This window comes from Morone saxatilis, unplaced genomic scaffold (assembly GCF_004916995.1).
Source record: "Morone saxatilis isolate NCDOM2014 unplaced genomic scaffold, NCSU_SB_2.0 Contig15, whole genome shotgun sequence".
In the NCBI taxonomy this organism is placed as follows: Eukaryota; Metazoa; Chordata; class Actinopteri; family Moronidae; genus Morone; species Morone saxatilis.
In genome coordinates this window covers 23,354,862-23,379,022 of record NW_023339707.1, presented here as the reverse complement: position 1 = coordinate 23,379,022, position 24,161 = coordinate 23,354,862, and the positions used below count along the sequence as shown (strand labels likewise).

At 41.4% G+C, this 24,161-nt stretch overlaps 1 protein-coding gene across 2 annotated transcripts in view; it reads right to left on the bottom strand.

Moving 5' to 3' along the window:
* Nucleotides 1-5,071: 5,071 nt before the first annotated feature.
* Nucleotides 5,072-24,161, bottom strand: part of mical1 (microtubule associated monooxygenase, calponin and LIM domain containing 1) — a 30,527-nt gene continuing 11,437 nt past the window's right edge. Inside the window, exons 1-24 of one of the 2 annotated variants that reach the window (XM_035657469.1) lie at nt 23,094-23,157; nt 21,118-21,426; nt 20,524-20,731; nt 19,496-19,603; nt 19,218-19,313; nt 18,888-19,043; nt 18,092-18,192; nt 17,581-17,838; nt 15,726-15,841; nt 15,131-15,257; nt 14,663-14,741; nt 14,302-14,449; nt 13,868-14,058; nt 12,769-12,875; nt 12,457-12,513; nt 12,035-12,332; nt 11,525-11,592; nt 10,423-11,233; nt 10,169-10,287; nt 9,971-10,084; nt 8,884-8,977; nt 8,271-8,364; nt 7,898-7,971; nt 5,072-6,451 (exon numbers count right to left, since the gene is read on the bottom strand). In XM_035657469.1, coding sequence (XP_035513362.1) covers nt 6,258-6,451; nt 7,898-7,971; nt 8,271-8,364; nt 8,884-8,977; nt 9,971-10,084; nt 10,169-10,287; nt 10,423-11,233; nt 11,525-11,592; nt 12,035-12,332; nt 12,457-12,513; nt 12,769-12,875; nt 13,868-14,058; nt 14,302-14,449; nt 14,663-14,741; nt 15,131-15,257; nt 15,726-15,841; nt 17,581-17,838; nt 18,092-18,192; nt 18,888-19,043; nt 19,218-19,313; nt 19,496-19,603; nt 20,524-20,731; nt 21,118-21,375 — 3,876 coding nt within the window. In that variant the 5' untranslated portion in view covers nt 21,376-21,426; nt 23,094-23,157 and the 3' untranslated portion in view covers nt 5,072-6,257. Of the gene's footprint in view, nt 6,452-7,897; nt 7,972-8,270; nt 8,365-8,883; nt 8,978-9,970; nt 10,085-10,168; nt 10,288-10,422; nt 11,234-11,524; nt 11,593-12,034; nt 12,333-12,456; nt 12,514-12,768; nt 12,876-13,867; nt 14,059-14,301; nt 14,450-14,662; nt 14,742-15,130; nt 15,258-15,725; nt 15,842-17,580; nt 17,839-18,091; nt 18,193-18,887; nt 19,044-19,217; nt 19,314-19,495; nt 19,604-20,523; nt 20,732-21,117; nt 21,427-23,093; nt 23,158-24,161 lie in introns of those variants that run through there. The other variant, XM_035657468.1, reaches the window with a different exon arrangement.

Here is a 24,161-nt window from a genome sequence, read left to right as displayed (position 1 = left end):
GGGAGGGGCTGCCAGTCTCACAGGTGCTCATAGAGACTTAAGGCGCAGACTCCAGGTCAGGCTTCTGCTGCTTTATCTGCAGCATCATTCATCTTTCCGCACAGCTACAGGTTTATACGGGGGGGAGGCGCGTCTTGCGCAGAAAAGAGCAGCTTTTCCCCCAATAAACTGCACGATTCATTCAAAACAGTTCGCAACATGTGCACGCGCATGCGCAAGTACGCGCACACGCACGCTTCAGCAGTGATAGAAGTGGACTACCATTTTGAAAAGCAAGTCAGTGGTGGTTTCCAGATAACATCAGTGAATATTGATTTGACAGCAGGGTGGCAGTTTCTAATAAGGCTTTATAGATTATAACTAATAGGTTGATTAATAGTTACAGTGCAATGTTTTATTGCCTCACAACACTGAATCAAAGCAGAATTAATGTGGCTTTCCAGGTAAAAGAAATGTCTCTACAAAGCGATCTAAAAAAAGATCCCTTTGAGACATATATTAAGACATATATGCAAATAGTGGAAGATAATGTGTTGTTTTTTATATATAAAATATCCACATTAACATCCTTAAAAAGTCATCTACTCCTGCGACTTCAATATCAATGAATATTCAAATGTTGTCCTTTTTCATTTCAAAAGTTGTCCTACTTCACTGTGAAGTCCATTCTCAGTGTGTGTGCACTGGTGGCTTCAACTTTCTACAACACACATACTGGACCAGGATGGACTGACAAACTATTTGTCACCAATCATGCTCATAGGGCCACATTTCAGCAGAACTCTGAGCATACGTCTTTCTGCGCCATCATCCATCATTTGGTAGATGCACCTCTGGCAGCAAATACAGGAGTTTCACTTCCATGTGATTTTAAGTCGTCAAGCTGGTGAATATTTATGCCAACAAGCATTTTGTTTGTTTTCTAGGTGTGATAAATTTGGAGCTCTGTTTTCACTTAATGTCTTTTTCTGTTGATCAGTGCCAAACAGCCACATTAAATCAGCTTTTAATCACACTTTCACAAATTAATTAAAATTCAACACTTTTATCGGCCCTGCAATAAATAATTAACTAATGATTTATAAATCAACCAATAATAAGGTTGTGAAAAATCCCTTTTGATAGAGTTTAGCCTTTGCATTTGACAATTAGCCTGTATAAATGTAGTTTTAATGCATTCATTAACATTCACATGCTTTCTTTTACTTAATAAGCCATCGAGACTGAAGGTGTAAAAGTCATTAATAAAGCATGGTCACAATAATTAATTCAGTCTTCTGGAGCTCTTTTGGTTTACCTGACGATGAGGAGCTAACCAAAAAGACGAATGAATTGTGCTAGAGGAGGATAAATACCAGAGAGATTTGTCATAACCTGGCAACCCAAAAGACATTCCTATTAAGAGCATGCCTCATTAGAAACACTAGAAAGTGATCACATTGTACACCTGCACTGGCCACCGCCTGTGATTACTACAGCATTAGGCTCTAAGTATTTCGCAGTATACACTGTGGTGTTCAGAGGCAACCTTTAACAGGCTTATGTATTAATCTGAAGCAGGTGCTCAATTCACCTGCCACATGAGGAGCCATACAGAATGCAGGTCACGTTGATAACGCAACCTCCATGTGTTTACTGCACACAAAGAACAAGGGCACGAAACAAGTGTGCTCGTGCCATGCAAAATAAATCATACATAAATATTTGTAATCACAAGGCGCAGCTACAGCAATGCAGGCTCGTCTGTAAGATAAAAAAAATGGTTATTATGGTTTTATTGGCCATCAAAGGCTGCAGTGTGTTTCATACCATCACAGTGCAGCCCACCTGAGTTTTAGACACATGCTGTAAATAGAAAGACAGAATATCAATAGCTGGACCGGATCATCGTGTTGTCATGGATACTGGTTCGAGAGGGTGTCATGGTCATCTTCCATGTCAGGTGTTTTTTTTTGTTTTAGAACCAAAATGAGTTGGAAGTCTTTTCCAATCAGGAGAGAAGGCATCCGGCCTTCAGGAAACAGCAGCTTCTATAATGAGAGTGTCAGGTTTGATGATGGATGTTAAACTGTACAAAAAGCAGCTCAGTCAACGGGTCACAGTTATTACAGACTCCAATTAGAGAGCGTTTGAGCAGCACTGAAGGACAATTACAAACACCAGCAAATAGCTGCTCAGAGAATTGTTTTTATAATCTGAGCTATCATGCCAATTATTCCAAAATCATTTCAGAGTGAAATATTGCACTTTTTAGTGCACTTCATCTGTCTGACAGCTAATAAGCTACAAGGATTTTACATAGAAAAGTAGAATGAGCTTCTAAAATGAATTAGAAAAGTTGTATAAAAAAATCATTTTAGCCAACAATTTCATCCTTGAAGCCTTATTTTCTTTTTTTTTTAAATGAATAAAAGAAAAAACATGCAAGAGCTGTAGGAATATTCCAACATGTTTTCAATGTAAATAAGCCTGTTCCAGGTGTTATTTATCATATTAGACACATACACTACTGCTCAATTTCAGAAAAAAAAAAAACATCAGCAGTTGGATTTTGATTGTTAATTTTAGGAGAAAGGAGACATTTTTTATGACTTCATAATCAATTTTACTGTAAATAAGTTTTTTTTTATATATATAGTATTACAAGTAGCATAAAGGGAACTACAAGCTGAATTTCATTGTACAACCCAATTAAATTACCTTGTATTGAGTACAGGTATATACTGTATTCTTACCTCACTCTTACTCACATGTAGACAGACATGCCTTAAGACTGCTGCTTGTAATGGAGTATTTTTACACTACAGAACTGATAAAAATTTAATTGAATTGATACTTTACTCAAGGTTCAAGTGCTTCTTCGATGTCGTGTCTTTAGAGAGCACAGACACCAGGCCTGACTCATGTTACCTTACATCACCAACAAGCTTACAGGAGAGACAACAGGACCAGTTTGAACTTTTTAAGCCCTGCCAGTGGGATTAGCCAAGACTCCAGCTTCTATTATGTCATTAAAGTGATGTAAAACAAAGCTCTTCATTCTCTTCTGAGGAACAACAAAACAATTAACACCACCACAGGTGCTTAAGATCCATTGCAACTACATGAACAGTCAATGGGATTACACTAAAGGGATCAGGTAAATGTTCGATGCCTCATATAACCTGATCTGCTACTAAGAAGTTTGCAGAACTAAAGTGAAGCAGCTCCCACATGAAGAAGAGTCATAGAAGACCTTAATAACTCATCACATCTAAAGACCTTCAAAAAATCAAAAGGTAATCAGGATTTAAATCCACTAAACGAAAAAAAAAAAAAAGTTATTTTTATAGTGTTACGTAAATGAATTAAATTGGTGCTAAAAGTGTTCATTGCTCACATAACCTGAGATTAAATGGAAGTTGGAGTATCCATAAAACGAGTGACCCCTGTGTGACACTTGAACACAAACAAGCTTATATAAAGTAATTAATCACTGGTCCAAAACAAGATATTTTTTCTTTTTTTTTTGTGAAAAGTGTTAAAAGTGTTATACAATAAACATGAAACCTGTGGGCAGGGTTCCTGTAATCATCAGCTGTAATTATTCCCGCTGGCTTCATTTCAGAACATCCAGAAGTAGTGCTTGTCCTCCACACAGGCTTCCTCCGTGAGATCATACGGTCAATTAGTATATGATGCAGTTAGTCAACAGACACGTATTTGTAAAAATTAGGCTATTTCTGAAGATAAAACAAAACACTTATGTGTATTATGTGTTCTTATGTGGGTGCTGCGATTTTTGCATTTTAAGTTTTATTTTTAAAAATAGCCCTTAAGGACATGTTCTTTAAAATGATTTAAGGTAATTTAGCATCTTATTTTTAAAGCAATTCATATCATACATTTGTACCAGACATGAATGTGACTAAACACAGACATGTAGCATCCTTTGTAGCATTTTAGTTATTTCTAAATATTATTTTATGAACTAATAAGTTAAATAAAGTAAAAATATATATTAGATAGATAGAAGATATAAGCTACAGTGGTGGAATGTAACTTAACTGCATCAAGTGCTGCACTTAAAGCACCAGGATTTAGTGGCATCTAGTGGTGAAGTTACAGATTGCAAGTAACTGAATACCACTCAGCCAAGTGTGGAGGAAAAAGATGGCCGCAAAACCTGCAGAAACACAAAAGGTTTGATTTGTCCGTTCTGGGTAGAAACATGATGGTTTAACATGGTGGACTCTGTAGAAGAGGACCTGCTCCTGTAGATAAAACTGGCTCAAGCTAAGGTAAAAAAACCACAACGATTCCTATATTCAGGTGATTATACAATAATGAAAACATTGTTATGAATATTATATTTCATTTCTGCTACTATATCCTTCTAAACATTACACACTGGACCTTTAAGTACAATTTTAAAGTACTTGCGTTCTTTACACGAGTATTTCATACTTCTATCTCACTATCTGACAGTTATAAAAACCTATTATCATCTCATTAAATATGAAATGTATAAATAGATTTAACTACAGAATGTGAAGCGTATTAGTAGTAAGTAAATAGTAATAAAAAATGCTTTTACACATCTGATGCAGGTTCTAGTAATGATACCTAATCCAATAGTATTAATTATATTGAACCACATACTGAATGGGGTCATTCTGCTCAATGGGAATACTTTTACTTTTGAAACTTCAAAGTATATTTTGCTTGGATAAAACATCTGTACTTTTACTAAAGATAATATTTGATATTGCCAGGAACTTTCACACTCATGTATTAGGGAGTTATTTGTCATTGGTTTTTATTTTTAAGTAAAGGATCTGAATACTTCTTCCATCTCTGATAAAATGAATTACTGTCGTATTTAGTTTACTGGCAGTCTAGAGGGACAAGTGTGCACCCTAGAGGTCAGAAGTTATAATGGCAGACAATCCCTTTATATTTACAGTTCTGTTCATGGTCAAGGTTATGGCAATATGCCCAGTAACAAATAAAACAGCTGACAAGAGCGGACATGCATTAGCTAAACCACCGAAGACCTTAATGTATTATCAAAAACAGGAAAACTAAAACATCAAAGTGCATGATCTTTATTTGATATACTGTGAAGTGCCGTCCATGTGGCACAAAATGGCAGCAGAACAATGAATATAAGGCTCCTTTTCACTAACAACAAACTGCTCTTTGTCTTGATTTTGGCTATTCCGCCAGCACATGAATAGGAACACCTGCAAATGATAAATGATGGCATTTATAAATAGATGAACCAGTCAGTTAAGTCTGTTTTTCATTCACCCCGAAATCCCCTGTGTTCGTATGATACACCACCAGTTGAAGAGCAGCCGACAGTTGAAGGCCATCTGTGAAAACAGTAAGTCTGATCCGAGAGGACTGAACGATCGACCCCTGAGATTAGCTATCCAACATGCTATTAGGGAAGGACATGGTGAACAGCAGGAAGTGCTACGAAATCCATAAAAGTCATTAATGAAATGTAAACTGAATAAAATGAAATCATGAACACTAATAATGGAATTTAATAATTCTAATATTTTAACTACCTTTGTGTTACGCCTCCACCACCATCATATTTCTAGAATTTATTCAGTATACAAATACTTGACATAGAATTATGATATGTATATTATGCCATTATGTACAGTAGCACGTGATGCCACAAGTAAAATCCACATTAAAATATTTTCAAAAACACCATCAATCCTGTGTTTTCAACCTAGATCTATCTCCAAGGCTCTAAAGCCAGCAACTGCAGGTTCCCCACCGCTGTAATTTTATGCCGCTCAGTCCCGGCTTTGCGCTTTAGTCACATGACACCGAACCAGGCCATGTCCCCGGCTGGGTAATGATTATCTGCTGTGTGGTGGTGGTTAAATAGTGCAGCAGACACTAGAGGTCTTTTCTCATACGTTGTCTGTTGCCGTGTCCCCACTACCAATGCCAGGCAGGGCTCAGCCGAAGAGTTGTTGGACGCAGCCAAGTCAAAGCCTCAGATTTCCAGGTTTATGTCTCCCTCTAGGGACAACTTATATTCACTCAGCCTCTGGTCCTTAAGCCCAAACTCCTAATTTGATAAAGAGGAACCGCTTGTGGTGGGTTACACTCTGCCCATCTTTGGCTTCTCAAAAGTTAAGTTTCAGGTTACAAGTCTGAAAGCAGCGAGTCTCACATACAGCAGATGTGAAGGCATCCACTCTGCAGTACATACAGGTTCATGCTGAGTATGCGTGTGCGTGAAAGCCTTACGCCCAGTGGACCTGAGATCCTGCTTTCGAGTGCCGTTTGGCCTCCCTGATGGAGAAGGCCTCTTGCTCTTCGCTAATCTCCTTCAATCTCTTCTCCTCCAGAAACGCCACCAAGGAGTCCCTCATGTCCACCACCTCGATCATCTGTTGGAGCACCCGATCTTCTTCCGCCTGCTGCTCTGGTGTCTTGTCTGCCGGAAAAATACATATGCACACTTTAAAGTTCGCTTTATAGTAACAATGTATTAATGGCAATGTGAAACTTGTTGCTTGTAGTGATTAGACTACAGGGAATCACTTTACAGAGCTTTATAGTGAGGTGGCTGTGGCTGAGGAGGTAGAGCAGGTTTTCCACTAAGAGAAGCTTCACTTTGTGTCCCTGGGCAAGATACTGAACCCCAAATTTCCCCAGAGTCTGTGCCATCGGTGTGTGTGTGTGTGTGTAAATGAGTTTAGTTTCTGAAGAGCAGTTGGCACCTTGCATGGCAGTCTCTGCAATCAGTGTATGAATGTGTGTGGGGTGAATGTGACGGTGTAAAGTGGTCGGAAGACTGGTAAACGTGTGACAGTCAGAGAGCCATGTTTCCCAGACCAAGAACAGAGCTAATGAGGGTGAATACTGGACAAAAACTCATAAATAATGATGATGATAATGTTGTTCTGTAATTGCTAGATCCCTAAATAAGCAACTGAGTCTCCCAGAGATACTCGGTTTTGTCTTGTCAGTAATTTATTTTCTCTGTAGCAACTCCTCAAATGAGCAATCAGAGACTCCTGAGGTTAAATTGTGCTTCCCAAAGATCTAAAAGGATAGGTTAACATTTTTTTAAAATACTTTGAAAGCACTGGTGGTCGCTTTAATTGTTCCTCCTGTCCACACCGGCCGCAAAAGAGATCACTTCTTAGAGCAAAGTCAATAGAATAATGAGGCATCTGAGATAATCAAGTCAAGTAGGTTCAAGTCCTTTTAGAACAAAAGTCCCTCTTTCTGTACTATCCCTCCACTCCAGTTTAGTGCAGAAACACTGATGTGGAGTCATGAGGAAGGAATACGGTTCTAAAAAGACAGGAACTTTGGAAATTACCTACTTTATGTCACAAACTCAGACTGCTGTGCGCCTCATATTAACTTCAGTTGAAGTTGCAGTGGACTGTGGATTTTGTCCCCCGTCTCTCCACACTGACAGGGATCTCTTTGCAGCCAGTTTGGACAAAAGGAACAAACACATCCACCAATAATGCTTTCAGGCTACATAATGGGCTTATGAGTATTGTTTGAAGACAGAGATAAAAGACTGTACCTGTCCATTTAAAGGATTAACTATAAAAGGACACACAGACTAGCCCTGCCACATGAAGGCAACCAACAACCTTACCTCAACTTACCTCACCGTACGCCTATATTACAAAATGCGCTGACTGTATGCAGGATTGGGTGAACAGGAGCACAACGCCCAAGCACTGATGTTCTCATTAGAGGAGGAAACGTGCAATAATTGTTTCAGCAGCCCGGGCTGAACACAACTGGGGCTTGTGTCCTATTTAGGTTGCTCTCTTCTAACTGCTTCAAAATCAATAGGCCGATTCAAGAACCTTCAACAACAAATGTGCTTATGTGAGCACACCAAAGTACACACCATTCAGCTCCATGTATTTCCTGAGCTCCAACTCCAACATGCTCTGCTTGTCTTCGAGTTCCAGCTGTCGAGACCTGAGAGAAAAACAAACATCAGCTGAGTCATGTCAACATTACATCCTGCTATACCCGCAGGTCATCATAAGGCCATATGACAAACAGAGTGACTATGAAGAAGACTGGTTGCTACCATGGGAAGAACAAACAGTATCCCCAGTGTTTAGAGGTGGAAGTCTGCTGTTGTGGACCTTCTGGCTACTGTGTCACTTCTACTCTGCACAAAAGCTGTGCTGTATTCCCAGACAGACTGTACAGGATTTTACTGTGTAGCACTGTTTGAATTTACAAGCGAGCCAATAAAGGTGTACACTTACGCCACCATGAGGTCAGACTCCTCGGAAACCAACGCATTCTTCTCGTGGACGAGCTGGATCCAGTGTTCGATCATATCAGGGGATCCGCTACTGCCTGGAGGTTGAAAAATACATTTTTTTTGGTTATCTGTGCGTGATGGTACGTTTAAAAAAAAAAAAATGAGTAAGGTTTGTATGGAAAGTCTAGATATAGTTTTGTGGAAGTAGATTTATGTGCTGCCTGTGACACTCACCCATGTGAGTGAGCGTGTCTAAAGACAAACTGGGAGCCTTCAAGCTAACATGCATCTCTCTATTTCTGGAGGCTGTGAATTCAGCTGACTTATGAAAGTTAAACATTGTACCCCCATATATATATACACACACATGTATTTTGTATTTTTAGAGTAATATTTCTAGTGCTCATTATATTCAGTTTCTATGGAAACACTGTACTTTTTTTAATCAACTGCAGCTCATTTTGTGATTTCTCACCATCATTCGCTTCACTTTCTATTACCAGAAGAGAGGGAGTGTAAGTAAGGACATTGTTCATTACTAAAATATTAAAACAAGGAGCTTTTAGTATCCGCAAAGAAAAACTACAGGTCTGCGTTTAACGTTTGGGTCTTACCAGCCTCTCCTCGCAGAGTTCGCTCCAGCTCTACACCCTTGTCCTCCAAATCCTTGAAGGTCACCTCTATCTCTTCCAGCCTCCTCTGGATGGACTGTAAACCACAGAAACAAGAACGAGTAAGAAAGGTACTCAAAAAAAAGTTATAATAGTTAAGATTTTCATTTAATCTGCAGTAGGCTTTCAATATATTTACATTCCATAATTGTTTATCTATATGGTAGTTTTCATTGTTGCCATTCCCATGCAAGATTTAAATGGCACAACTAAGCATGAGGGATTCATAAGAAGTGATGCAGGTATGTGTTCCTGCGTTACTGTTTTTAATTCCATCTCACTGATGTGTTTACTGTTCACTCTCCCACAGCTGTACCAGAGTTTATTAAATTACTGCTAATACTAAATTACAAATTTCCCACTGCTGCTACTGCTGCTCCAAATTAAAAGTGTTCATCTGGTGTAATAGGGAGTGACTTTTATTGTGAAGAAGCCCTAGGAAACATATTTGTCACAGCGATTGTTCATCAAAAATGTGTCTACAAAACATGGCACAGTCATTATTTTAAATATCGCAGGAAGTAATGAGACGAGAAGGAGCAGCCACAGTGAGCTTTCAGACAGGCTGCACACATCCAACTCCTCAGCAAGGTAACTCTTTTCCCTGTGGTCTGGTGATGTGTGGAAAACTACTTACGCAGCATGCAGCAGGAAATTAAACAGTGGTTTCTCAATGGTATAATGGAAGAAGGCTGATTTTTGACTGACTTCTTACTTAAAAACAACTTCAGTTTGTTTGTTTGCACTGTCAAAAGATACATCAATTGCTCTTTTGTTGTATTTCTGACAAGTGTCCAGTGTTTGCTGGCCCCAGAATGCTGAAACCACACTTGCTGTTACCACTAGTGACCACTGGTGTCGCCAAATCAACCAGGAACTAAATCTTGAGGATTGTAAAAACTGCAACACATAATCTAAATGTGTTGACTAATTTATGACCAACTACAAACACAATGAGTTCATAGTTTCACTGAGTGAAGCTGAAGAAGCCACGGACCAATAAAACATAGATGAGTGTTGTGACACAGACCTGGGCTTTGCGTAGTCGCTGTAATTCGCTCGTTTTGGCTCGACGCTCCAGTGTCCTCATCTTCATCAGCTCCAACTTCTCAGCCTCAACAGGGTCTGTCGGCACTGTCTGGAACTAAAAGAGTCAGTATAGTAAGCACACCGCTTGTTAAAATGTAGCAGCTCGCAAACTAAAATGAAAATATCAGCTCCTTCTTACTTTCTCATCAAATAAGTCAATATCTTGTCCAAACATATCATCCTCGTCGTCGTCATCGTCGTCATCATCTCCTTCGACACCCTCCTCTGAGGTGCTGTGAACATGTCTGAATGTTGTTTCTGTTGTAAAAAGACAAGAAAGATGTTGTAACAATCCTGACCAAGATCTGAAAAACACCACAGCAAAGGTGTTTTTTCCCCCTGCATCTACTTTTCTCCACCAAAGATCAAAGAGAATACGAATCCTCAACTTACCCACTCTCCCTGGATGATTGATGAGGACGCTGAGCCGAGTGTCTCTGCTGATCCTCGGGGACGAGAGATTCCAGGGGGAAAACTTTGATCGTACTCTGGTCTGTCCGCTTGGCATCTCTTTTCTCTTGAAGCAACGTCGATTCCTCTTCTCCCGGATGTGACTAGCTGTGCTCCCGCTCCAGTAGCCCTCCTCTTCTTGCCCATCCAGGCCCTCTGGTTTAGGAGGGCTTGGACCTCCTGCAGTTGCAGAGGAAGAGGAGCAGGAGGAAGACCCACCAGGGGTCTCTGAGTCAGAGTCCGCACTTAAGCTGTGAAGATTAACCAGCTGGGTTTTCTCCTCATCAGTCAGCTGAAGCTTTCGCAGTGACTGCTTCGGACGGGAATCTGGTGCTGCCTTGGAATTCTCCTTTGTAGGTGTTGGAGAAGAATCTTTTTCTGGAGTCGAAGGGTTAAAAAGGTGGACTGTGCGAGGTTTTGCTGTAGGAGGAGAGGGCTGAGGGCTGGCTATGGTCTGCCTAGAGAGGCGGGGCTTGGGGACAGGACAAATGACTTCAGTTTCCTCCTCAGTGGGTGCTGCTACCTCAGTTTTAGACGGAGGATCGGTCAGAGTTTTTGATGGATGTGGTTCTTGGGATTCCTCTTTGGATTCAAGTATATGGTGGTCCTGTCCTTCAGGGTCATGTTCCTGTGTGTGAGTAGAGGGACCACAGTCCAGAGTGTGCTCATACTCCTCATCGGATGGAGACAGTGTATATTCATCACTGGAAACCCCGTTCTCTTCATTTGTTCCTTTGAGATTTCCTTCGCTATCCTGAAAACAGGAATGGAATTGGAAAAAAAGAATGAAAATGCAAAGAAAGAAATCCCTGTTTAATATGTTTTGGTCCACAAACCACATATGCTTTGACACAAACATTCTCATTAGTTGTGCGTAACTGCAGCAGCCCCCGCAGGCTGACGACATCGGACCAGGCACCAGCAGGATGATGTATCATGCAACAGAATATTGTGTAACATGCGCATTACGAACACCAGGATTCAACATGGAGTCTGGGGCAGCAAGAGGAAGAATGGTTTACATCTGCTCTGTTCTGTGACCCACCTTACAAGATGTTTCAGCCCCGTCTACCAGCAGCAACTCTTCAGAGTGCTGCTCGCAGTAAAATCTCCCTGAGGGGACATCACAGATAAAAAAATGATAAAAGGAGTTGAAAAGTCAGAAGACAAAGTGAATGTTAACATGCTCAAGAGGAAAAACCATGCTGTTTTCTTGAATGATTAATCTCCTTTTAGTCTAAGTGGAAACCCCTTTAAAAAGGGTCTCACTGCAAATTATTAATTACACTAATAAATAAATAATTGGTCCTTTACTTATTGCAGCAAAACCATATCCTAGCTTTGAGAGGACACGTTATACCACAGGTGTGATAGCTGTTGAAAACTAAAAACACAAGTGCTTTATACTCGAGGACTGCTAGATTAGCAAACAAGAGGCTGCTAAAAAAGGAGAACAAGAGACCAGATATTACACCCGATGTGGACAGGAACTGACAATTACAACAGTATCTTGAATGAGTCTCCCAAAGGAGGCACACAGACAGTAAGTACTCACCTGTAGTCTGGTCGAAGGTGTATCCTCCCAGTCTGAGTGTGATGCTGCACTGATGGCAGGTGAAGCAGCTCCGATGGAAGAACTTGCCCTCTGCGCTGATGCGCTCCAGTACATAGACCCTCTGCCCACAGAAGTAACACTCCTCACTGTTTGTCATCGGCACACCAGTACCATGCTCCGACTCGGGCTCAGGATCACGCTCAGGATCAGTCTCAGGCTCCGGCTCCGGCTCCGGCTCGGGAACAGGAGTAAAAGCAGGTGTAGGACTGAGCTCAGGGGACACAGGAGGCACCACCGTCTGAGGGAAAAGGTCATAAGGTAGAGTTAAATTCAGAGAAGCAACATTGGCAAAAACAGGAAGAGAGGACGAATTAGTGCAGAAAGCTTCTAAAGTAGAATTCTATTAGTTGAACACAACTCACACTGTCCTCATCTTCCATCCTCGTCTCTCTTGATCGTTTCTGAGATGTGAGCTTTTCCTGCAGAGAAAATAAGAAACTAACCATCACATGACCCGATTATGCCGAGAACACTCAAACCATTTTAATGAATAACTAGACAACACTTCCCTTGAAATAACAGACTAAAAGAGATGTGAGTCACAGACAGCATGAGAGCACAGAGTGAAGGCCCAGACGTGAACTCCAGCCAACCAGCCAGTGTGTTTGAAAATATCTTTATCAAACATTTCTCTGTGCTGGGTAAACAGTGAACCCTAGTCACAGTGGGCGTACCTTGCGTCTTTGCAGAGAGTTGTGCTTCAGCTTGTTCAGGAAAAAGACAGCTGACTGTGTCTGGGAGAGAGTCAGAGGCTTGGACGATGGCAGGAAGCCTCCAGGTTCTGTAGCCAGCGGAAAATGAGAGAAAGAAAAATGTCACAGAGGGACAGACACCGAATTCACTTTATCTTGTTACACTCGGCTGCAAACCCGAAGACACCTGAACGTTATTGTTGGCCTACTTACAGCTGCGTAAAATATTCGGACTCTGCCTTTTTTAATATCCTTTCAAGCCAATATCTTTTTATGTCGGATACTCTGTCAGAAATATGAATAATCCCTCTTCCTTGTATTTTCTGTAGCGTCACAGCGGCTAAATTTAACTTGTCATTCCACATAAAAACTCTTCAGCTCCAGCTCTAACTACCACTCCCACTCTTTCATCATTCAGATAAGGTTACCGGAGAATGACAGCTCCCCTACTGCCTGCACATCAGTCAGCGGATCCCAAGCAGAGCAGCACAGCATCACAGGCACGGAGAGCGTACATCACACCCACTTCAGCTCATTCAGTGCCTCCAAACGCTGGGCTCACATTTATGCTGTACAGGCTCCTCATGCTACAAAGACTGTAAAAAAAATAAAATACCTCTGCTGCACAGAGAAAACCCTCCTTCAGTGCAGGAACAGTAGATCCCCTTCAAGAGACGCTAGTCCCATCAGACCCCTGATAAGGCAGGTCCACACCGTGACTGTTTGCTCTGTCTGCTGTGCAGGAGAGCAGCCCGACCAGTAGAGGCTGGCTCTGAGCACAGCACTAGCCACTTAAGCCAAATGAATTCTGGGTAACATGCTCTTAAAGAGACAGCAGCGGTTTGATCACTTGCTCAACACCAAACACATTTCAGTGGGAGGACACCTGACCCTTTTACGGTGATGCTAATGCTGTGCAGTGTCTAAGCAACCAAGTTATGCAAGATTTATAGTGCTGTCACCACTAGCCATCTTCAGAAATATATCGGAACATAAATAGCATAAAAAAATGGCATAACTGTGGTATATTCCAAAGTGCTTTTTTGGCTTTTGAGTTCATAATACATATGCAAACCTTTACCCTTTGCTGGCACCGTGAAGGCCTTTTGGATCTGGGTGAGGTAGAGGACCATGGACAACCTGTCTATCTGGCCGCTGTTGGCTAAGTCACTGGCAGACATGACAGGTGGGATGCCCAGCTCGCTCTCCAAGATGCTGAAAGCCAGTTGGTTGTTGTGAACAGCACTAGACTCATCCAGGGTGGACATGTCACTGTGGAGGAATTATTAGTATTAATTATAGGGGGACTTTTCACGGCAAAGATGATCATTACATTAGCTTTTGTTTACTGTTTGGTTAGCCATGGATTGCATTAGGTAAAATGTAAATACTTGATGCTAATTTCTTTCAAAGAACTGGGTCAAATGAATGCCATTAAACCACATAATTATACAGGATCTTACAGTGTGTCATTAGTGGTGTTGTTAGATGAAAACCAAGCTAAGAGCAACTCACATGAGCGGAGGTCTGAAGTGGTGGATCAGAGCACACAGAGCCAGCCCGGACCTCCAGGATTGTGTAAAATCTTTTACATTCACATTCGGATAACCCGCTGTGTGTTTCTGGCACCATTTCAACAACTCTTCAAACCCACTGACTGAATCTGAGAGGACAAACAGACAATTCATCAGCCAAAGCTCTACAACATTCTGTGGTTCCACCATGCCTGATAAGTAAATATGGTGCAAATACATTGTTTCTTTATGATGTGTCAATACCACAAACCACAAAGTGCCTCCTGCTTAACTCAACACAAAGCCGAACAAAAGTGAGAGAGTGAACTATAGTGCAGGCCTAACAATGAAGAACAGCTGACCTTGACGCATGTGAGACAACCTGTTCTTCTGCTTCTTGCTTGATGCATTGGATTTATCAACATCATATAGGTGCTGCACCTAAATGAAAAGACAGGTAGATCAGTCATTACATTCAGAGATCACAGACTAAACAGAATCATTTGTAAATCATATAAAGACATTGGTCAATGCAATCAGTACATTATTGTTATTTACTGTAAGTAAATACAATCAAAACTTAAATTAAGAATATTACTTCGCTGACAATGAATACAGAAAACAGCTTTGGAGCAGTTTCACATTGGACTCAAACCAATGTTTATTTAATCTAAGTATTAGAAATGTGAAGTCTGTTTTGTTAACATTGCTTTACTTGTATGAGACTGTGGCTACTAGACTATAATCTGCATCTTCAAATAACCTTCATGGTGATTAAAGTCACCATGATTCAAATCTGTGTTGAGTAAATAAAGGATAACAGTCCTGACCTGGTTGGTTTGGATGGAGGAGAGGTTCGCTCTCGTGTACCGTGTTGTGGGGTTGATGCTGTAACCAGCGTAGTTTTTGCTGGTGTTTTCTGGTGTGGTCTGGGACAAGACCTGGTAGATGCTTTCTCTGTACATTTGTGAAGAAATTACAGTAATTTAGAGCCACGCACAGCCCCAAATCAATCAACACATGGCAACAGAGATGAACTGAAACCTAAAAGCAAACACTAATAAGGAACGCAGTGTGACTGGGTGAGTTCAGAGATTGTCTGTGCACATTTTTGACTTCACACTAGATTAACAGAAACAGAACTCTTTCTGTAAAACGTTGTTGAATTTATCTGGTATAAACTGAATCTGCAGGTATACACCATAGTAAATGTCTTGCTAGGTTACAATTTTACATCTCAAAATTATTTTAGGGGCAAACCATGACTTCTGTGAAACACCACAAACAGCTGGCGATGTGGCAGGAAGTACAGAAGAAACAGGAAGTAAAGAACTCCAGTGTGTTTTGCATGTTGCTCATGATGTAAAGATGAAATGTGATTTTGGGTATTGTGTGCAGCTAAGTAGATTTATGGAGCCAGCTCACCGTTCAGCCAGGACCTTGAGATGTGGGACCCCCATGCCCCAGCTCCTCACCATCCACGCTGTGTCAAAAGCAGCTAGAAACCCACGGGCAATGCCTGTACCCAGAGGCCAGAAAGGCTGCAGAGAACAGGGCACAAGAATTCATTGTCACACATTAAGATAATCTAATGATGAAGTAGAGCATACACATTTCATACAGTGAGTGATTATCACGCTAGGGAGCTTATTAAAACTTATGGGGCAGAAAAAGAAACAGCTGCCCAGCTTTTCAAACTACATATATACATTATATACACATACAAACACACGTACATCAATAATCAGTCTTTATCTTTATAGCTATGTGAGAGACACAGCGATGCCTTAAGCTAAATGCAGGGCGGCCAAATTTCACACAACTGACACTTTTCACACGTCTATTTTGTCACGCAGCGAAAAACAAATTCAGAACTGCTAACGTTGCAGCACAACTGCAGCGTGATGCAACAGCGAGTTATTCAGAGCAATGGGGGGAAAGCGAGAAATATACACACATTTATTATAGTGTCATTTATTCCCATGCATGCTGCTCAGAGCTAACAGACTGTGGCTCTTCTGGCATCAGCGTCTCTCCCTCTCCTCTCACACAGTGCGCATGCAGGCAGGACAGGTAGTTGCTATGGTTACAAGGACGCTCTGTGTCTCTGTCATGCTGAAAGTTTCTCATGATTCGAGAGGTTTTTAGGTCAATATAGTGCAAAATCATGAATGTTACTGCACCTTAATGCTGAAATCTAGTAGACCTAAAATAACATAATTTTTCAGTTTACATTATAGAGTTGCCAACACGCTCTCATCCTGCCCGATCTCACGCCAAATAAGAAGAGAAACCTCAAAGCCACTTCCTCATGAAAAAATAACATACATGTTAAATATATTTTGTTGTGCGCAGAAGACAAAGTCTGAACACACTTTTTTTTCACAGCCACAAGCACAAGTTTGTGTGGCTTTACTTGAAAGAAGCGCACACACATACTGCTTTGCTCTTTAACTTCACATCTATGAAAAACTGAAATGCTCAAAGAAATACAGCTTTTAAAGCGATTGACAGGTTAGGGTAATTAGGCTCACTTATTGGGCATTTAACCTAGCTCTTATTTATCAGACAGTGCCATCGGTTAATAGCTTAATTTAGCTAAGCAAAGACGCCAGAAGATGAACTGCCTTTGTAGACTTATCAATAAATATGCGTCAATAAACAAATATGACAAACAAAAACATTCCTATTTTAGGTTTCTAGCGTGGCATTGTAGTTTAATAAAGCCTACTTTATTTTCAAAATGGCCCTGAACATGTTTTTCTCCTTTATTTACTTGTCAGACAATGTTTGTACATGTACATGCTCACAATGACGATGCTAAAAGCTGCTATAATATTAACCATCTTAGTTAAGCATATTAAGATGCTAAAATGAGATAATTAGCATTAAGCAAAGCTGATGGGGTTTGCAGGCACTGATGATAGCGCTAGTGTAAAACCAGAATCACCCATGTTTACACAATGTATCCTGAGGGAGACATGAAAGTCTGTACCAAATCTCATGGCAATCTATTATCTATGAAACCACAAATGTTAAGCTCATTTTCTTCTTTCTTTTCACTGGATAAGTTCAACATTTGACCTGCTGGTGGCTGGTGTACATGGTGGCATGAAAAGTCAGGGATTCGTCCCCTGGGGCCCCTGAGGGTATGTACAAACTTTTTTGCCAATCCATCCATAGTTATGGAGGTATTTCAGTCTGTACCTGGTGCCCCTGCTGTGACAATAATGGGAACTAGGTGAAATTTACAGGAGATTACTAAAAAGGTTGCCCCTACCTCCACCAGGCAATCTCCCACAAGCCCAATCAACAATTTCTTCCCCCTCCTCTCCCTGACCAGAGAGGCATTCTCAGCACGGTGCATGCAGGTGAAGTCGAACATGGCCACGTCTGGCCGGCCGGCATTGCTCAAGGCAAACTGGAGGTCAGGCAGTTTGCCACCGGTGGAGAAGAAGGCAGCATCGTGGGCATAGAGGCACAAAGCCTCGTGATCAACGTTTGCAGGCGCCAGCAGCTCCTCTGCATCGCTGTAGTCCTGTAGAGAGAGAGTGAGAGGTGCAACATGATGAGTCATATTACCTTTTCTGATGCTGAGTGACAAGTCTTACTTGAATTACTGCATTAGCTAAAGGTCCAGGCTGCAGAGAAAGAAGAGATGATTGACAGTTTCTCTCTTCAGCATTGCTGTTACATCCATCTGGTTTGTTTCTTTTTCTTTACTGGACTGAGAAACAACTGGTGCCAATAAGAATCACACTTTTTCTTGGTAATGGATGTGTTGTTCTCACCTGTTTAATGACCCCCTTCTTCAGCAAGCTCTTCTTCTTGGCAGTCATGACAAAGTAGTGGGTGTCGTCTTTGTAGTAGACAATATTCTCCAAATCAATACCTGGAATGGAAAATGGAGAGAGAGCATGGTGAGTATAGCAAGACAGTGAGCAGTGTAGGAGAGTGGGAGAATTAGGAAGCCCAGACACCCAGAACATTTTCTATTTAAGAGTGTTATTGTTCTATATCATTAGCTTGTTTGCTTAGGCTTTTCTAATAGTTTAACTGGAGGGCAGTGGAGCAGAGGGAGACACATGGAGGTTAAAGAAGAATTCAAAAGTCGTTCAACTGGTTGCGATCGAGGTTATAAAGGTGAAGCATCATTGTGCCGAAAGTGCAGTGCGTGCAGAGTGGGAAGGGTGGATTTCATAATGCTTAATGCTGCCACAGGAAATTAACTAAGCATTGGAAGAGAGATGAACAGCCTTGCTGCTCTTTTCACACTTCACATTAAACCCAACCTGACAGTGTGAACATTCATTTCATGCCTTTAGGGCTGCATTCAGTGAGGCACAACAGAAGAACAATGAGATGAAAATAAAAGCACTCATGTTCTTATTAGACATGTTCTGCTTTAGTGACTCTACTTCATAATTCATGTTCTCACTTAGTGCAAGCCCAGCAACAAAATAAATTAATCTATAGCATGTCCTCTTTTCTTGCTTTAATGTTTAAGCAGCAGACAGCTGGTTCACTGTAAATCAAGATGTCCTCCATCCACCTGAACTTGACAGTAGAGGTCATATGGATTCCTACCCGTCTCAGAGAGCAGGTCTTGGAAAAACTTCTGGTTGTAGATGCGCGCCACACCGCTGATCTCTGCTGCTTGGGACTCAGCAGCCGTGTTTCTGTTGATGAAGTTGGCTGTGATGCCGATAGCCAGCTTGCCTCTCAGCTCCTTGTGCTTAAAGCCTGATAGTTTGGGAAAGAAGAAAAGAACAAACTGGCCTGATGAAAGCTCACTGAATACGGCTGCTTGAGGAAGTTTGTTTTTGTGTAACAGCCGGGCCTTGCAACATTTCTGTGCCCCCTATTGCGCCAGTGGGAACAGAAGTGATTTAAGAGTACATGTATTGTTTTTCTCACCATCAGGGACAAACCTGCCTCCTCCAGCAGAGATGAAGACATCAAACTGGAAGGCTGCAGCAGGATGAGACCCAGGCTGCAGCTTGGCCATCCAACCTGTCAGAAACACATCAAACTTTCATGTTCCTTGCCCCTCAGCAGCTTTCATAATAACTTTACTGCTTTACATACCGCTGCTTGATAACTATTTGCAGGTTCATAAAAACAACAACAACTGATGGTGATATACTGAGCAAAACTAGTGGGAACAGTGATTACTGGTTGGGAGATGTAAATACCGTTTTCTCCTGAGGGCTCAATCAAGCCCTGAAACTCCACTCCGGTGTGCACCTCCACCCCGAGGAGGAGGGACACTTTTAATAGAACCAACTGCAGCTGACGGATGCCTGGAAAAACACACATGTATATTTCATTGGAAATGTGTGAATGACATAATCAAGATACTAAATATACAGTCAGTGCATGCAAACAGAAAGTTCAAGGAAGCCAGGGCTGCAAATAAGGGTTACATTCATTACTGATTAACATGCTTATCAGTTTCCCAGAGCCCAATTTCCTTGTTTAGTCTGAACTGCAAATCTCACATTGTACAAGCCATTTTTGGTTGATAACTGATCGGTTAGTATTGATCAGTTAATAAATAAATGGTGATTCTGCTAACGTCCGAAGTTAAGTAACTTTCTGAAGGGTGTGTTCAGTGAGCTACAGAGCACGGACAGAGAACAGACAGAGAACAGTGGTTCTTCTCTGGGTCTCACATCTTGGTTGAGAAAAGAAATAGACTGAGCTGCAACCAGCAGAGATGCTTATCTTTGCTTGTTTCCATGGTACAGAAGAGCAAATAAATAACAACAAAAAAAGATCAGTATCAGTGCATCCTTACTGGTAAGCTCACTTCTGTCTAACTCCACATGAGCAGATCTTTTTCATTTTCAAACCTGTAGTCTTCATGCAGCTCCCTAAGGCCTGTAAACAATCTGAACCTCCGTAATAGAACATGCATTCCAAAAGGATTGGAAATCACATATGCACTAAGGCTCCAAAGGCTGCATTTCATAGAGGTGTCCTGTAATGGCCCTGTTAATGCAATAAGGTCATTTAATCCATTTTATACTCTATTTCTATGCCCCCCTCCCTTCCCCTTCATCAGACACCAACACGCATAAATTAAAACTAAATAATGTTGTAGATTTATTTTCTGTTTGTCACTGAATCGATTGTTCACCTAATCATTTCAGCACTAATGGGAACACTTCAAAACAACAGCCGACCCGGTACACAGTAAACGCAGTCATTAGTCACTCACTGATGTGATCCAGAGACCCGGTGCAAAATTTGCCGTAGAACTTCTTGGCTCCGAGCCCACGGAGGTCGACGATTGTATAGGGCCACAGGTGGAGAACATTGTTCCTGCTGAAACTGTCCCTCTTCTCCAGCACCACCACCTGAGCCCCCAGCAGGGACAGTTCGATGGCTGTTCTCAGGCCACATGGCCCAGCACCCAACACAAGGCACTAAGAGAGGCGGGGCGGAAATCAGACCAACAGCTCGCATGGGTGACATGATGCTAATCAAAGTGTGATGAAATCAGATACAACTAAATGTTTTCCTGCATTACTGTGTGGCAAGCAGGGCAAAGTTTAAAATGCAGCCATGTGATGATTTCCTTTTAAACCTCAAGTACTCATCCATAGTCACTCCACAGTTGATTATTACAGCTGTATAGTAAAAACATGTTGTTTGAACAACAGATATTATATTTGAATTGTGACATTTGTACCAACATTTATATTAAATATGTATACTTAAATCAGACAATTATCTTGACAAATGATTGGAGGGTTTCAGTATTTGTCCCAGAATTCAGAACCTTCACATCCCTTTCAAATATCACTGGTACCTTGGTTTTTGTGCAGGCCTTTCCTTGCTGGTAATCAGAGTGGGATGCCCTTTTGTCCAGCTTTGTCCACAGGGCTTTGGCCTTCCAGTAGTTCAGTCTTTCCTTTAACTTGGTGTAGAAGCTCCTGAACTCCTTGGGATTGATGTCCAGTTGCCTGCAGAGCTCAGCAAAGTGGCGCTTCACATCCTTACAAGTCTGGGCTTGGACAAACAGCTCAAATGTAGCATGAGAAGGGTTGGCAGGGTCCTGGCTCGCCATAGCTGAGGATGATGTTGACCCGGTCCTTTGTTCACTGAGCTTCTTGGTTAACTGTGAAGAAGGGAGGTTTTATAGCGGTATTAGAACTTCCCACATGGAAATAACTGGGCTGTTTACTGATAGGTTTACTGTCAGTGATCAAAGGGTTACAAAGTCCCAGTTGTGTGCATTTATAGAGGTGGTTCAGTCTTCTACCCTCTGCACTAAGGGGAAGTCTCCTCCTCATGTTCAACTAATTATAGTCCAAAAGGCTTAAATGTTGTGGACTTCCTCGTCACCTGGTTGGCTGACTCATTACTTCCTTGCTGTGGTCTCTGCGGCTCTCTATCTCTTTTCTTTATGACAACTGCTCTAAAGTGAAAAACCCCACCCACACTGTGACACAGCGCCTCAGGACGTGTGCCTGCTACAGTTTCTGTACGGAAGAGTACACAGTTTAATGAAACCATGACTAAAAGGCATAGTGAGAATGTCTTACAGAATCACACAATCGCACATACATTCAGACAGAACTAACACACGTAGGGCTGCATCTGATGATTATTTTCTCCGTGAATCCATTAATGGTTTGGTCTACAACTCGTCCATCATAATTCACTCCAGCCCCTCCAGCCAGCTTTGTTCACCCAACAGTCCAAAGACTTGAGGTATTCAATTTACTAAAAACGTCAGACGAGGAAACGCAGACATTTCTCCCATCCGAGAACCTGGAACTAACCTTGACTTGACTAATTGTTGCAGCTTTAAACACAAGTGCACAATTAAATCTATTTACTTTAATTACAATTTGCCTGGATTCATCAAGATGGAACCACAGAATTTGGTAAAAGTGAGAGCCGTCAGTATGTTGTAATACAGTAGCTTTCCCAACAATGCCTAACACTTAATAAACAACAAATATAGACACATTGTACAGCAAACACATTGTAATCAAGTCTCCAAACTCACAATCTATTGTCAACATTTATTTAAGGTGGGTTATTCTCTGAACCTAGTGGGACCACAGACAACATGCTAATCTTTGATGTAAATATCAGACTTGCATAACAATAAAAGCACTGCTCCCACAGTACACAGCATAACACTGTTCAAGCAGGGACAGTTACAGCTGGTTTGACATTTCCTGTAAGTAATACTCATGCCTCACTTCCTGCCTATGACAACATGAACAACAGCACACAAACTCCCCTCTGCAGCTCCTTCTGCAGCCCTTGGCCTCCACCTGAGACGCTGACTCTATAATTACAGTCAGACCACTTCAACGGGAGTGTGCAAGACTCTGCTTGTGTGGGAACCTGAAGGAAACTGCACTTAAACTGCTGTTAAGACCAGCATTCCTCCTTCGCATGGTTGAACCACCGATGTCTGCAGATATTATTGAGAAAGAATGTCACCGTGACACAGCGGACAGCATGACAAGAAACACAAAACAATCTTCCTGTTTAAAAGAACTAGAGTCTTCCACTCGAGCAATACATCCTACAACTGTGGAGGTGTTTGATTGGCCGACAGGGAGGCCCAGATGATACAGAGGCTTCGGTATGAAAGCATAGCTCAGGCGAACATAACCCAGCCTATATTTCTCGGGAGCATTTCTGAAGGTTAAACGTATTCAAAATCATTGCACTGCCATATTATGTTCCCCTGTTTATTCATTGTAGTGTGGACACAACAAGAGCAAGAACAGAAGCCTCCGGACATGTACGGTGTCGAGTTACCTTATGGTCTGTAATGATTAAGATTGCAGCAGAGTAAAGTCTCCCAACAGGCTGCGAGTGGAGCCAATGTGTTCTACCAGAGACAAGGAAAAACCAAAGAATAAGATGCCCTGTGAAGACAACCTGTCAAAAGTAAAAATAACTCACAGGATCAAATTGAAACTTTAATCTAATCCCCCGAGGAGGCTGCTGTATTAATACCCTGTCTTTTAAGAGATGCCTGAAAAGATGCACAGCAGCATTAGAACAAACAGAAAAGTTTCTCGTGGTTAGAAGCACCTTCTGTGACACCTCTATATATAGTTTAAGGGTGGTCAGGCTGAGTTAAGCATCATCTGTGGCAAAGGTACAACACACACAAGCACACACACACACACACACACACACACACAGTCACCATAAACATACACATTTTTATTCTTGACCAATGTTGCAACACGCTGCTTTAATTAATCACTTCAAAGCCAAGTACAATTTGATTGATTAATCACTCGCAGCTGCTAAGATGAGTCAGACGACCATGACAGCATTTGGTCTCCTGTAATAAATTTAGTTCCAACATGGTGGTCTTACTCATTTAATATGTGGCCTTTGCTGTCTGATGTATCTCCCTGAGGAGCAAAGTGTGGACTCAAGTCTTTAACTAAAGATTACAACTTCAAAACCAATGTCTTTTGACTTAACTTGGACCTTTTGATTTGGAATTACTTGGAATTCCGACCATTGAAAATGATGTAATGAATAATTCATAGGCTCTTTGAGTCAATCAGACAGAAGCCAATCACGTTGCATGAGCATGAGATTTATTTGAAAGCACTTCCTATTATTTATGTAAAAAAAACTCGGGACTTGAGGTTTACTTGTGACCTGCAAAACAATGACTTGTTCGGCCTCTTATTTAAAGATATGTTTTATAAATTAATTAAATTTTCCAGTAAAATAACTTCCTCTGATGTTAACGCAGTCTTTATTTCAAATGGCCCTTCATGTATATGAACTATTGTAGGAAACCCTGTACTAAGTAGATACATTCACAAAGTTTTCATCCATCCCATTTGGACTGCATTG